Source organism: Sardina pilchardus, chromosome 18 (genome assembly GCF_963854185.1).
Source record: "Sardina pilchardus chromosome 18, fSarPil1.1, whole genome shotgun sequence".
Lineage (NCBI taxonomy): Eukaryota > Metazoa > Chordata > Actinopteri > Clupeiformes > Clupeidae > Sardina > Sardina pilchardus.
The window spans coordinates 21256443-21269701 of NC_085011.1; the positions used below are offsets into that span (position 1 = coordinate 21256443).

General features: G+C 49.6%; 1 protein-coding gene across 1 annotated transcript in view; it reads right to left on the reverse strand.

Moving 5' to 3' along the window:
* The window catches only part of LOC134064123 (signal-induced proliferation-associated 1-like protein 2), a 72838-nt gene extending 60670 nt beyond the window's left edge, over positions 1-12168 (reverse strand). The window contains exons 1-4 of the mRNA XM_062519931.1: positions 11107-12168; positions 10643-11013; positions 6329-6462; positions 4155-4343 (exon numbers count right to left, since the gene is read on the reverse strand). Coding sequence (XP_062375915.1) covers positions 4155-4343; positions 6329-6462; positions 10643-11013; positions 11107-12122 — 1710 coding nt within the window. The 5' untranslated portion in view covers positions 12123-12168. The remainder of the gene's footprint in view (positions 1-4154; positions 4344-6328; positions 6463-10642; positions 11014-11106) is intronic.
* Between the last annotated feature and the right edge of the window lie 1091 nt (positions 12169-13259).

The following is a 13259-nucleotide window of genomic DNA, read 5'->3' on the forward strand; positions in this document are numbered from 1 at the left end:
TGTCTGTGCGTCTGTGCGTCTGTGCGTCTGTGTGTCTGTGTGTGTGTGTGTGTGTGTGTGTGTGTGTGTGTGTGTGTGTGTGTGTGTGTTTGTGTGTGTGTGTGTGTGTGAGAGAGAGAGAAGGGGTGTGAGGGTGTTGGGGGAGAGCGGAGCTGGCAGACTCTGAGCTGTTGCTAGTCCAACTGAGCAGGAAGCGTTTGCGACGGAGCGCAGGGGCATGTGATCTGATCTGGATCCCACTGGAGGAGTCCTGGCCTTTGCTTATTACGACCTTTGTGGGTGGCAAGAATTAATCGGGAGAGATTAAGGAAACGCCACATACCTGCGCAGTGGAAAAACAGAGTCACATTACTGTATGCATATCCATCACGCGGAAGGCCATGACCTCTGGCGCGCTCATTTGCTTGTGATTAAGCACTTTCCTTATTCAGGAAAAAATGCAACTATATTTTCAAACTGTTGAAACATATTTGCAGAACTGTAAGGCGCTGTAAAGGTATCAAGGGCATTAAGACAGTGTTGGCCAGCCCAGACTGGAGGAGCAGAGTTCAGCCCGTGCTGACAGCCCTGCTGTAGTCTGCCTGATTAGGCTTCCCCTCAGCCTGTCTGCCTCTCTCTCTTCCCTCCCTCCTCCTCCTCCTCCTCTTGTCCCTTTCTTCCTCCCTCCATCTCTCTCCCTCCGTCTCCCTCTCTCTCCCTCCGTCTCCCTCTCTCCATCTCCCTCCCTCTATCTCTCTCCCCCTGCTGTGGCCGGCAGCTCCACTGATCCCCAGGATCATGACGTCTCTCCCCCCCCCCCACACACACACACTCACTCTCTCTCACCTTCAATCAACTCTGCACCACTCTCACACGGGCACCCTTCAACACATCCGCCTCTCTCACAGACACACTCTCTTTTTATTTTATAGGAATGGCCTCGGCTTCACTCACACGCCCGTAAACAAAACAAAACAAAACAAAACAAAACAAAAACATATGCAAAAACTAAAAGCACCGACTCCTGGCATGAAGTCATTAAGAAGAATGTGGCTGTGAAGTTTACAGGAATGTAGCGGGCAGATGATTTTTTCAAGTTGATCAATAACTCTTTTTCTAGATTTATTTGGAGTAATAAAAAACCTCGTGTTAGTCTCTCTACTCTTATGAAGCCAGAAGCCTTAGGAGGCTTGGGATTACCGAACCTTCAATCCTACTTTTGGGCTGCTCAAACGAGGAACCTAATCTCATGGATAACAATGAGACAAGAATCGTTGTGGGTGATTATACAACAGTTAGGTCCGGTAGAACGATTTAGCAATATCTGATTGGACGAGACGCGTTCTATCAGTGGTGATATTAACCGATATCACCACGGGTGACTCTTCACAGCTAATAATCACTCCGCGACGTTGATTTTTCGCTTTGATTTAACCAGAGACGGCATTCCATGTTCTTTGACTTAGCAGTTGCATAGCAACCACAAGCGTTCTGAGCTAGGCCTACTTCGCATAGCGGAGGAACTGGGCTGAATAAAACGATGACAAATAAGAATTATCCTTCCTAAAAATGCACTCGGGTAACTTTTTTTTGTTGGCAATGGAACTGTTGTATAAAAGCATTATCGCACTCGTGGTCGTGGTGTTGTTGGCCAATATCGCCACGGCTGTAGTTACCTACGGCACTCAGCCTTCGGCTTCGTGCCTGCGGCGAACCACAGCCGTGGCGATATTGGCCAACAACACCACTCCCACTCGTGCGATAATGCTTAAATATTGAATCAAAAATAGTCGAACCACTGCCTCTTAGCTCCCTCATATTTATAAATCATTTTGAAAAAATTAAGATCATAGGCAAGTGTTTTACTGTCGTTAACACTTTACAAACTTGGAAAAAGTGTAGAAAGAAAATGGGAATATCCTTTGGTACCTCCGTTCATATCATGTGTGTGTGTGTGTGTGTGTGTGTGTGTGTGTGTGTGTGTGTGTGTGTGTGTGTGTATATAGACATATGAATGTATTTTCTGCTCTACGTAATCTCTTCTTTTACTTTTATTTATTTATTTTTAAATTTTTGGTTATAGTATTTCTAAGTTGTTGTATGTATTGGATTATCCCTGGGTGTGTGTGTGGGTGGGGGTGGGGGGGATGGGGGGGCATGGGGAAATAATCAAAAAGGACTTGTAAAGTATATGAAAGACAAAGAAAATGTATTTGCATTGAATGTCCTTTGAAATAAAAAGGTTTAACAAAAAAAAAAAAGGAATGTAGCGGGCAGGTCAGTAGGGAGGGCTTATTCGCCTCGAGTTGAGCTATGCTTCCTCTTTGACCCCTGAGGTCTTGAGTATGAAATTCACCAGTCTGGCCAAGAAAGAGGAAAAAAGCATGAAAAAATAATTAAATAAACAAATAAAAAAAAAAAAGAGCAGTTGTCAGAAACCCTGCCAACGCCTAGACCCTTCTGTAATAATGATTAAAACAGACAAGCATAAAAGCATGTTGGGCTTTTTAAAAATAACACTCGCATTCTCCTCGGCTTTACGGTTTTGGGGGCCTACGGTGGATCCTGCCAGTTGGTCGCGGTTCAAAATACACAGTAACTCGACTCGCAGAGCCGTTCAAAGAGGGGAGTCCCCTGTCTGCGCCAGGCCGAGACCGTGTGGCTAGAGAGAGAGAGAGCGAGCGAGAGAGAGAGAGAGAGAGAGAGAGCGAGCGAGAGAGAGCGAGACAGAGAGAGAGGGAGAGAGAGAAAGCAAGAGAGTCTCTGCGCTAAGCTCCCCAAACCGCGTTCCAAACGCGCGACTCTACAGTTAAGGCCTGGGCTCGATCTGGCCCGTTGCTTTAAATGGGATATCCCTCGCTAAGTCGCCATCTGACGCGCACGCTAGGATGTAAATTAGGGCCCTGTTTGTTTTGAGACCACCTCGCTTTCAAAGACCCACTAAGCCCACTCCAGGCATGGCGTGCTTTGTTTCGGGGTTAGATCTGAATCCAAACAGGGGGAAAATGTAGGAGAAACACATGACGTTTCATTACGTAGGAATGCAGTCAAATAGTGTGTGTGTGTGTGTCTGGTGTATAGTGTGTGTGTGTGTGTGTGTGTGTGTGTGTGTGTGTGTGTGTGTGTGTGTGTGTGTGTGTGTGTGTGTGTGTGTGTGTGTGTGTGTAGGCTCGCTGCCACCCAGATGCACAAGTGTGTCTGTTATTCCACGGATCTGAGTGGATAAAAGGGAAGCTCTACTACTGACATAATGAGAAACTTTCCCTTGTCACTGTTTCTGCCAGATGCAATTACACTACGTTAACAGTCCCTTTGACAGATGGGGCAGACGGCACCTCTGGTGTCTGCCTCGCCCCTCATAAAAAAAATTAAAAAAAACCTCTCTTATTGTGGCCTCATCAAAGAGGGTGAGAAATTAAAGGGCGTCAGATCGCACGAGCGAGAGGGCTTTTATTCTCCAGCGCCGAGATCACAGCAGCCCGTATTTCTCATAAACTTTTCACCCGCGAGGGGCCAGAGATAAAAACTACCAATCAAAAGCACTAACTGGGGATCTGTGGCTCGCGTCTACGCACGGCGCTCCGAGACAGGCGATTTATTGCCTCCCTCTCGTTGAGATATTCTCTCTGTGCGCTTGGGGGTGGGGGAGGGCTGGGGAGACAACAACAGGCTGAGTCAGCCTCCAATTGATTCATCTGTGGGGTTGCACGCGCTGCCTGTCTACTGCACTGGAAAGCTCGAGACACATCTTGGACAGCGCAGACGTGCTGAGGGGGATGAGAGTGGAATAAGAGAAATGAAAATAAAAAATAAAAAACTCTTATCTGGGAGGTCATTCCCAGTCGGTCACTCACACAGAGAGTGGGGCTGTGAACTTATGAGATGGGAGCTCAGTCACACTTTATGAGAATGCTCTACTGCAGATTATAAACAAACTGTCTGTTGACACTTTGTCAAGAACAATGTATGGTTATGGTTAGTGGTTGGGTTTGGTACAAGCAGAGTATTTATTCAACAGCAAGTTTTAAAGACCGAATTTGAATGTCAGCGAAACCTCTGAGAAGTCTCTGTTGGCGAACTAATCAAGTAAGGTGTGCATCAAGTGTAATCAAGTGAGGGGTGTACAGTAAGGTGTGTGAATCAGGTAACCTGTGACCTTTGACACGGACACTTACCCCCTGCTCGTCCAGCTTGAGGAGCTGCTCGGGGACCTTGGGGGAGTTGAGGGCCAGCCTCAGGCACTGGATGTTCAGCTCAGGGACCACGTACTCCAGAACCTCCTTTATGGGCAGGCCGCGGGCAGTGCCGTGCCGGGCGGTGGAGGGCACCGCGTCTTCCAGGATGGCTCCCCGAAGAGTGGTCAGCTGAAAAGAGAGAGAGAGAGAGAGAGAGAGAGATAGATAGAGAGAGAGAGAAAGAGAGAGCGAGAGAGCGAGGAAGAGAGAGAGAGAGAGAGAGAGAGAGAGAGAGAGAGAGAGAGAGAGAGAGAGAGAGAGAGGGAGAATTAAAAACTAGAGTGAGCTGGTGTGTCATTGGTTTCCCTCCCATCCTGATGTGTTTAAAGCAGTGGCATTAGTGGAATCAATAGAGGGAGTGCTACTTTACAGGGTCAGGGTGGGAGGGGAGATGAGAGCGGAGAGGCGGCTTTGCTATCGACAGGCACACAGAGAGAAATAAATAATGCATTGAAATGTTTACTAGATGGACGTCGACTGATAAAAGAAAAGCTTAACAGGAAGAAGAGGAGGAAGCTTTTTGCTTTTACACACATTTAGTTACAAAGTGTCCATCTGTATACAATATCCACTGTGTCCATATTCAACATGCCCTGCAGATATGTCAGCATCATGGCAGAAAGACAGAGATCTTTCTTTGTAAGATAAAAACACAGTGTGTGGTGAATTGCAACTATCGTCTAAATCAAATTATGCATATCTTATGCACCATGAAATTCAGAAATCTATTCTCCTGTCAAGAGCATGGAGGGAGCACCAGCATCATGATAAAGCACCAGGAAATAGAGCCATTAGGACATGCGTCAGTTAACCATGAGGTCAACCAGAGGTCCACTGCGGGTCAGCCGGAGGTTAACCTCTGGTCACACAAACCGGCCTCTGTCGCTCTGGTGTTTCAGCACCGCGGTGGCGATATGCCCTCGCCGCATTGTGGATTATATTCCCCCCCCCCCCCCCCTACATCTCCTACGTCAGCGCCGGCCTCGGATGAATCCCGTCACAGATGTGCAAAAACTCTATCTGGAGCCCTTCCAACGTTATCTTAATTGACGTTTTTTTCGCTATTGACTCTGGCACTGATGCCAGTCAAATAGAAGAGCTGTTATTTTTGATGGTGCGGGAGAACATGACTGAAACGCATGAATAGGATTCAGGGGTAATGGGATTGGAGTGCGGAGGTGGTGATGGTGGTGGATGGGGTTGTTGGCTGCTTTAACCTTGTCTGTGTGACCCTCGGTGATTGCGTGACCCAGATTTATTGTGGTGTGGGAGCGAGAGTGAAATATTGAAATCCTGGCTGCGGTCCAAGACTGGCATTTAATATCAGTGACATTTCTCAGCCACATGCAGCTGTCTTACCTGAATTATTCAACAGGATGATACCCCCGAGGGGTCAAATATAGAGAGCTCTGTGTCTGTGTCGCTGTGTGTGCGTGGCCCTGTTTATGTGTGTGCGTGAGTGTGTGTGTGTGTGTCTGTGTGAGAAAGAGAGAGAGAGAGAGAGAGAGAAATAAAGACAAAAAGGAAAAAAGGGCGAGAAGACTGACATTTTCTATCTAAGGGTGTGTGTGTGTGTGTGTGTGTGTGTGTGTGTGTGTGTGTGTGTGTGTGTGTGTGAACGCGCGTGTGTGTACGCGCGTGTGTGTACGTGGACGCACACATTTGTCTGACTTCTTGTCACTTCCTGTCTGGCCAAATGCCTTGTTTTGCATTCAGCATCTGAGTCATTCTCTATGCCCTTCCTAACCCTTAGTTCTCATAACAGCCTCTGAGTTCTGTGGGTTGAACTTGAACTGAATTGAATCAGTCACTCTTGCTTACATTGCCCTCAAAGCCCTCCACATCTTCATGCTCTCGCAATAATACACACTCCTGACCGGCAGGAACTCACATACTTAGGGGATAAAAATCTCACTATGGTAAAGCAACAACATCCTTAAACAGGCTTTCACCATAATCATATGTCCCACAATATAAAAGCCGTTATACGTAATTACGTGTACGGTCAGAATAACATCGTGAAATGTCTCTTTTGTGGACATTCATCGCCTGGCCATGCTGTTTCTTGACCACAGAAGAGATGGGTAAAGGGGATGTTGTGTGTGTTTGTTTACCTGGCTGGTCCGGAAGGTGACGCGATAGTTGTACTGACTCGCCTCCCTCTCCTTGTTATCTTCCAGCTTTTCTCTGCGCACGCTTACAGCCACAGGCCCGAGATTCTCATCCACTCCAAAGTAGTTCTGGTGCTCTGAAAACAATTAGAGAGGTAGAGACAAATTAATGTGATAAATTAGCATACTAACACATTTATGCCTTTGCTTGTTTGTTGTTTGGTGAAATCAAACAAACAGATTTTATGACCAGATGATTCAGATGATTCAGATTTCAATATCTCAACAATCTCAACCATATCTCAAGCCAAAGGCCACCCACTTTGCTTCCAAATCTGTTCCTCTCTGACAATGGCAGCAAATGAATGCCTGGATGTGGACCTGGGAAGACAGGACACTGAGAGACGCTCGTGCTGGGACAGGACTGCGGGCTCGCCGCGCACCGGAAGACGGCATAAATTCACACGGGCTGACAGGAAGAGTGTTATCTAATGGCCTCTTGGCTGAGGCCCGGGCCCAGGCAGGCACAGGCGGTGCTGAAAGATCCGGCCCGTCCAAAATGTCGCTTAGGATGCAAATGAATAAAGAATAGTCTGGAACTGAAAAAGGTCTAATATATGAGAGAAGGGACTAAGGGGCTGTATAGAGGAAGTGTGCACCTTTCATAACTAATAACCCTATATGTCTATGTGTATAGGACCAGAGGCATAACGACAGAATTATTCATGAGGAGGGAATACACTTTAGAGTCATAGAGAGCCTACAGCACTTCTGAAATGTATATGGTGTGATCATCCATTTCAATTGCTTGCTCAAAAATAGCTTTTGTAATATTCTTCATAAATTGAGCCAATAGTCTATGACAGATGTCTATGTCAAATAACTAAACTGCCTGAAATTAATAAACAGTTATCTACAAAAAGCTCAAAAGGCAACATGTTCAATAGCTGGGACAAAATCATAGATCCGTGTGCGACACACATTAGTCTGCGGTGCCTTATGGTAATGCTCAAATTCACTCAGGCCATGTAATTAAGATGGCATCTCCATGGTTACCGGGAGTAGACCCAGATCTTTATGTCAGTCATGGTCTCATTACGACGCCCACCCAACATCTATGGGGCATAATCTCTGATTACAATTCGCTATGGGGGTCCCGCCGAGATTAAAAAAAACTCATTTTGCTAGAGTTCAGCTCTATCTTCAGAATCCGATGCTGCTCAGCTTTTACAAATCAAGACCAGCGATTTCTTTTTTCAAAACACACACATACACAATGAGAATCATTGTGAGAAATCCCTTTTCTCTAATTCCTTACAGATAGAGATAGAGGGTTCTTACGAGTCAGAGAAAACCCATTGAGAATTACTCAAACAAACAAAAAGCACTGAAAGCCTAAAGCACTCTCAACGACATGTAAAAGATCCAAAGTGAAACAGAGCATTAAGCAAAAGCTCGCGTACTGACACAATCAACATGAGCCGTGGCCTTGAAGCAAAGGTGACAACCACACCTGCACTTTTCCCCTCGACCTTCCCGAGGCTGAGGGGAAGAAGACGGTGCGCAACGTGACATAACTCACTCCGAGGAGAGAACGAACGCAGACGATAAACAACAACGAGCCCATCCGCCCGGGCAGCTAAACGAGGGCCTTAATCCCTGCCATGGCTGAGAGGAGAAAGACGGGGGATTGAGGAGACAACAACGGATCAGTGCAACGTGAATCCACTTAATCCTCGCCCGCTCTGATGCTCCTGGGCCTGAAGACAGCACGACATGCCAGTATGGCGCCCAGAGAAACACGTCACTAAACCCGGGACGGGACGAGGGAATATGTGGACAGCAGTTGAGCGGCATTATGAGATGGCTGCTTACCGTGGCCTTATGACACAGTGGGGATGTCAGCGCGACAAGCCTTTTGACACACCCGTCGCAATGTGACAATCTGAGGTCACCTTACATTGATGGTCGCGTTACGTTATCGCCACGGTAGCGGAGGCTGTTGTTGAGGTGGCACTGTTGCCAGAGGGATCAAATTGCAGAGGGCTGGTATGGTTATCATGGTGGCACTCATTCTGTCACCTGTAATGCATGCCTGGAGGTGTGAATATATGTGCATAATGCATGCATGAGTGCAAGCCTGGGCTGGCTGTGTCTGACTTGCATACCTGTGTGTGTGTGTGTGTGTGTGTGTGTGTGTGTGTGTGTCTGTGTGTGTATGTGTGTGTGTGTGTGTGTGTGTGAGGCATGAGGCATGACAGAGGCTATGTGCATCTGTGTGACTGCAAATGGCCCTTGTGTGTGAGTATGTGCTCGTATGTGCGAGTGCACCCTTTGCCCGTGTGTCTAACCCCACGCACACTTCTGGACTGTCTTCCTTGAGAGCTCCTGTGAACTAAGAGGTATGCATGCCAGCGGAGGCAACGCAACAGAGCAGGGTGTGTGCGTGTGTGTGTGTGTGTGCGTGTGTGTGTGTGTCGGTCGATGGGATCAATTCTACTCCCTGGGCGATAAAAGCCCCCCTCTGCTCCTAGGCTGGGGCGAAGAGCATCAGAGCCCATAGAGAAAGAAAGTGGAGGAGACATTAGCGTCCGACGTGATGACAGCTCTGTCCTTTCAGGATGTCCATTTGGCTAAAAGGTCGCAACATCCACCAGGGTAATAGCTTAGCAGGTCGCTTTCCCAATGATGGACTGAAGGGATCAAGTTCTGTCGAGTGGAGCACACTTTTCCTCTTGAGCACACTGAGAGCTCTATCCATCCGGCTAGAAGGCAAGCATTAGCTTCTTCAGAATTTAAAAATAAATAAATATAAATATGATATGATGAATAAATATGATACAATATTATAATAATATATCATAATATAATATTATATAATTATCATTATTATAATTATATATATTGTATTTTGTATATATAATTATTATTTATATATATTGTGTATATACATACAGTATATACACACACACACACACAGACACACGCGTCTGGGATTAATGGAATGTAAGATAAATGCATGGCATGATAATAGTCTATTCTAATTATTCTCTGTGCCTGGACGTGTGTGTCAATGGTGTCCTTAGGAATGCTGTGGGAGAGCCACATTTTACAGTATAGGATAATCCACTTCCCAATAGAATAAGCTCACTAACATGTTTTAATGCTATTTGAGCTGGGGCTGTAATTGGCTTCATTCTCCATGGCTGGAGTCGTTTCAAGGTGGTGGGCGTGGAGGAGAGGGAGGCACGGCTCTCGCCCAGAGCCCAGAGCGATGGGCCCCATGTCTGGCCCGCGCTTGGCTTTGGGAGGGGACGGACGCCGTGGATGTTTGGCTGTGAGTCGGAGCAGCAGCTGCTTTTTCGAGCTTAAGAATGGGTAACACAATATGCTGAGAGAATGTGCTCACACACTTACAGGCACACATGTACAGACAGAGGCTCGTACGGATGCACAAACCACACATGTGTACAAGCGTGCGCACACACACACGGGCTCACACGCGCACACACACACGCTAGCACACACACGCACGCACACGCACGCACACACACACACACACACACACACACACCCTGAGACACCCTGAGACACTCCAAGTCCAAATACTGACACTGCCTACACACTAACATTCCCATTCACGCTTACATGGATGGAGAACCACGTTGACAGCCAAGTCTACGTTTTATTTCGCATGCCCTGGGGCTTCGGAAGGAAGGAACACTATGATGCCTCTGCAGATTGACTGATCTACCCAGCAGGCCCGTGCGAAAAAGAACTCTGAACTCCACCCACCACCACCACCACCACCACCACCCTCCACCCTCCCTCCATACCCCATCCATGCCTCTAAGAGCAACAGCTGCACCGAGCCTCTCTAGCTCGCCTCACTTCCCTCTTCTCACATGACAAATCACAGCACTCAGGTCAGGAGGGAAATATCACACGTCGTCCCGTTTTCACACAGAACGCCCAGTGCCAGCGCTCTCCTCCTCAGGAAGTCAAGCGAAACCCACACACACACACACACACACACACACACACACACACACACCGGGGAAACAATCCGTCCATTGTTTCCAAGCCTCATATCCACTAACACTCCCTAATGCAAAGAATCAGGTTCGCGAAATGTGTCTGACTCGTGCAAATTTGGGTAGCGAGAGACGGCGCGACCTTCCCCTCACCTGATATTGTTTATAATGCATGAAGCTGATGGATTCTACATCACACAAAAAAAATACAGAACAGCCCGCAGGCTTGCGGTCAAGTTCTCAGACGTCTGTCATGCAACACTACATCAGCCAAAGTCCTTACCTCTCCCGTAAAAGTACTTGTGGTAGTAGTACGCGCCCAGGTCGATGTGCTCGATGATGTAGCGCTTGACCTTCTCCCGGTGGATGGGCTGGTTCTCTCGGGGCACCTCCAAGACCGAGACGCCGGCGTTGGTGCAGTGCGAGCTCAGGGACGACTCGAACGAGCAGCTCTCGCCGCCGACGTTGTAGGTGGCGCTGTTGGCCCGCGAGAGGGAGATCCGCCGCTCCCCCTCGCCGCCGACCTCGTTGCGGAAGTGGGGGCAGGTGAGCACCAGTCCGTTGCTCTTGCCGTCGCCCTCATCCGCGTCCAGGTTCTCTTTGGGGTTCAGGTCCTCGCGGCTGCCCAGGGGGGACTCGAAGGACGCGGGCGTGCTCATGCTACCGCAGGCCACGGCTCCCAATCCTCCGCCACCGCCTCCACCTCCTCCACCTCCTCCTCCGACCAGCCCGCCTCCCGCTCCGGGCATTCCTCCGCAGACCTGGTACTGCGAGGCGGCCGACGCCCCGGTCGTCACGTTCTTCCTCGGAACGAGGGTGACCCTGCCGGCCAGCGCCTCGCTGACGTTGAAGAGCACGCTCTGGACGTCGTAGTGGGCGAAGCACTTCTGGAAGCTGAACGGCCGCCGGTCGTCCTCCATGAAGAGCCGCAGGCCGTCGTGCTCGCTCCGGATGGTGCGCAGCTTGCGGAAGAGCGACGTGGTCTCGGACGAGTCGGACTTGAGGCGCCGCATGAAGGACTTCTCGCGCTCGCGGCTGTAGAGCAGCGAGCTGTCCACGTAGTCGTAGTTGGAGATGCGCACGATCTCGCCGCGGGCGATCTGCGCCGCCGTCTGCAGGCTGGGCGACAGCGCCGTCTCGCAGCGCAGGAGCTCGGGGAAGCCCAGCGGTGGCATGCCGCGGTGGTCCAGGGTGTCCACCCGGTAGCCCCGCAGCAGGGTGAAGAAGCCCTCGCCGGTCAGCGCCGAGAGTCCGGAGAGCCCTTGCCGGTCGATGGACGAGGTGCTGCCGTACTCCCGGTGCAGCGAGGCGCCGGTGTTCGGGTTGACCGCCTTCTGGTCCATCAGGTCCTCCGAGTCGATGTCGCTGATGGTCACGTCGCTGTTGCTCCTCTGGCGGATGGGGTGGAGGCCCTTCAAGGGCGAGCGGTTCAAAAGGTCACTCAACATGTACTTAGTCTCGGGGTAGTCAGAGTCCAGAGGCGGCTCCTCCATCTCGCCCATGTCCATGCGTTGGTCCGGCTGCCCGTTCTGAAATGCCATTATGACGCTTTCGTAGTTGGGACCCAAACGGCCGTCCCAGCCATCCTTTCTCGGGGGCCAGTCCGTCACCCTGGCGCGGACCCCCATCTTGGGCATGGCGGGTGTGGTCCCATTGGCTTTGCCTCCCCCGTCGGACTTGCTTTGCTGCGCGGTGTTGGCCGGAGGCCCCATGCTGCCGTTCAAGGATTTCAGCTTCCTGTTGAAGAGCTCCTCTGACTGCATGGCTTCGCGGGAGTCTAGGGTCCCTCCCGCCGCTGCTGCTGCTGCTGCTGCTGCTACCGCAGGTGGATGAGTCAACACGTCGTCTATCCGCGCGCCCGCAACGCTCATATCCCGCTGGCGAACGCCGGGAACACAAGCGCATGAAGACGCTCAAAAAACACCCACTCCTTCTCTCTCATTTATACTGTCTACAGTTGATCATTTGTGTCCCACGGAGAGAGAGAGAGAGACAGGGAGAGAGAGAGGGAGAGAGAGAGAGAATGAGAGAGAGCAAGAAGGGATGCCTCTTTGGTGGGGCCGCAGGAGAAGTGTTGCACCAGGAGAGGCCCCTGAATGCAGGCCCGACCTTCAACACAAGGCCATAGCTCACAAGACGAGGCCGGCTTGACGACAGGCACACAGCATTTGGGTGTGAAGGACAGCGGTTGGCAGTTGAGCAGAGGCTGGTCCCCTTTCACGGCACACAGCTAATTCCGGGCGACAGCTGGAGATGGATCTGCAGGGGAGAGAGAGAGAGAGAGAGAGAGAGAGAGAGAGAGAGAGAGAGAGAGAGAGAGAGAGAGAGAGAGAGAGGGAGGAAGAGAAAGAGAGGAGATAAAAACAATGAGATATCACGCTGAGAGAAGTAGAGAAAATTAATACCAATTCTTCATTGAGACCTTGGGAGAACAGCAGGGTACATTTCCCAAAATACTCAAATTACCCATGAACGCCGTGAGACTGTGAAATTAGCAGAACTGTTTTGCAGAGGCAACTGGCAAAAAAAATCCAATTTCCTCTCGGAAGAAAAAAAAGGAGCTGTGTTAAGTGATCTAAATAACTACCTCTAAATGGTCCCATTGTCATTCTGATCACTGACAGGCCTTGTTTAAATCACACAAAGAGACGAGTTAGGGGAACAGTCCTGTGACTGAAGAATGGGCTTTCATGCACAAACTTAACGATGTACCAACCTGAGACCATTCAGCAAGTCAAAGTGAAGTCTAGAGGAGGAGCATTGGCTCTGCATATGGCAGGAGAAGGGGGCCTACAGCAGTGCATTCCTGTCTAAATGTTTAGACATCCATGGAAGGCGGACGGCCTGGAGCATAATCAAACCAGCAGATTAGCCAAGACAGGAAACACGCTGCACACAGA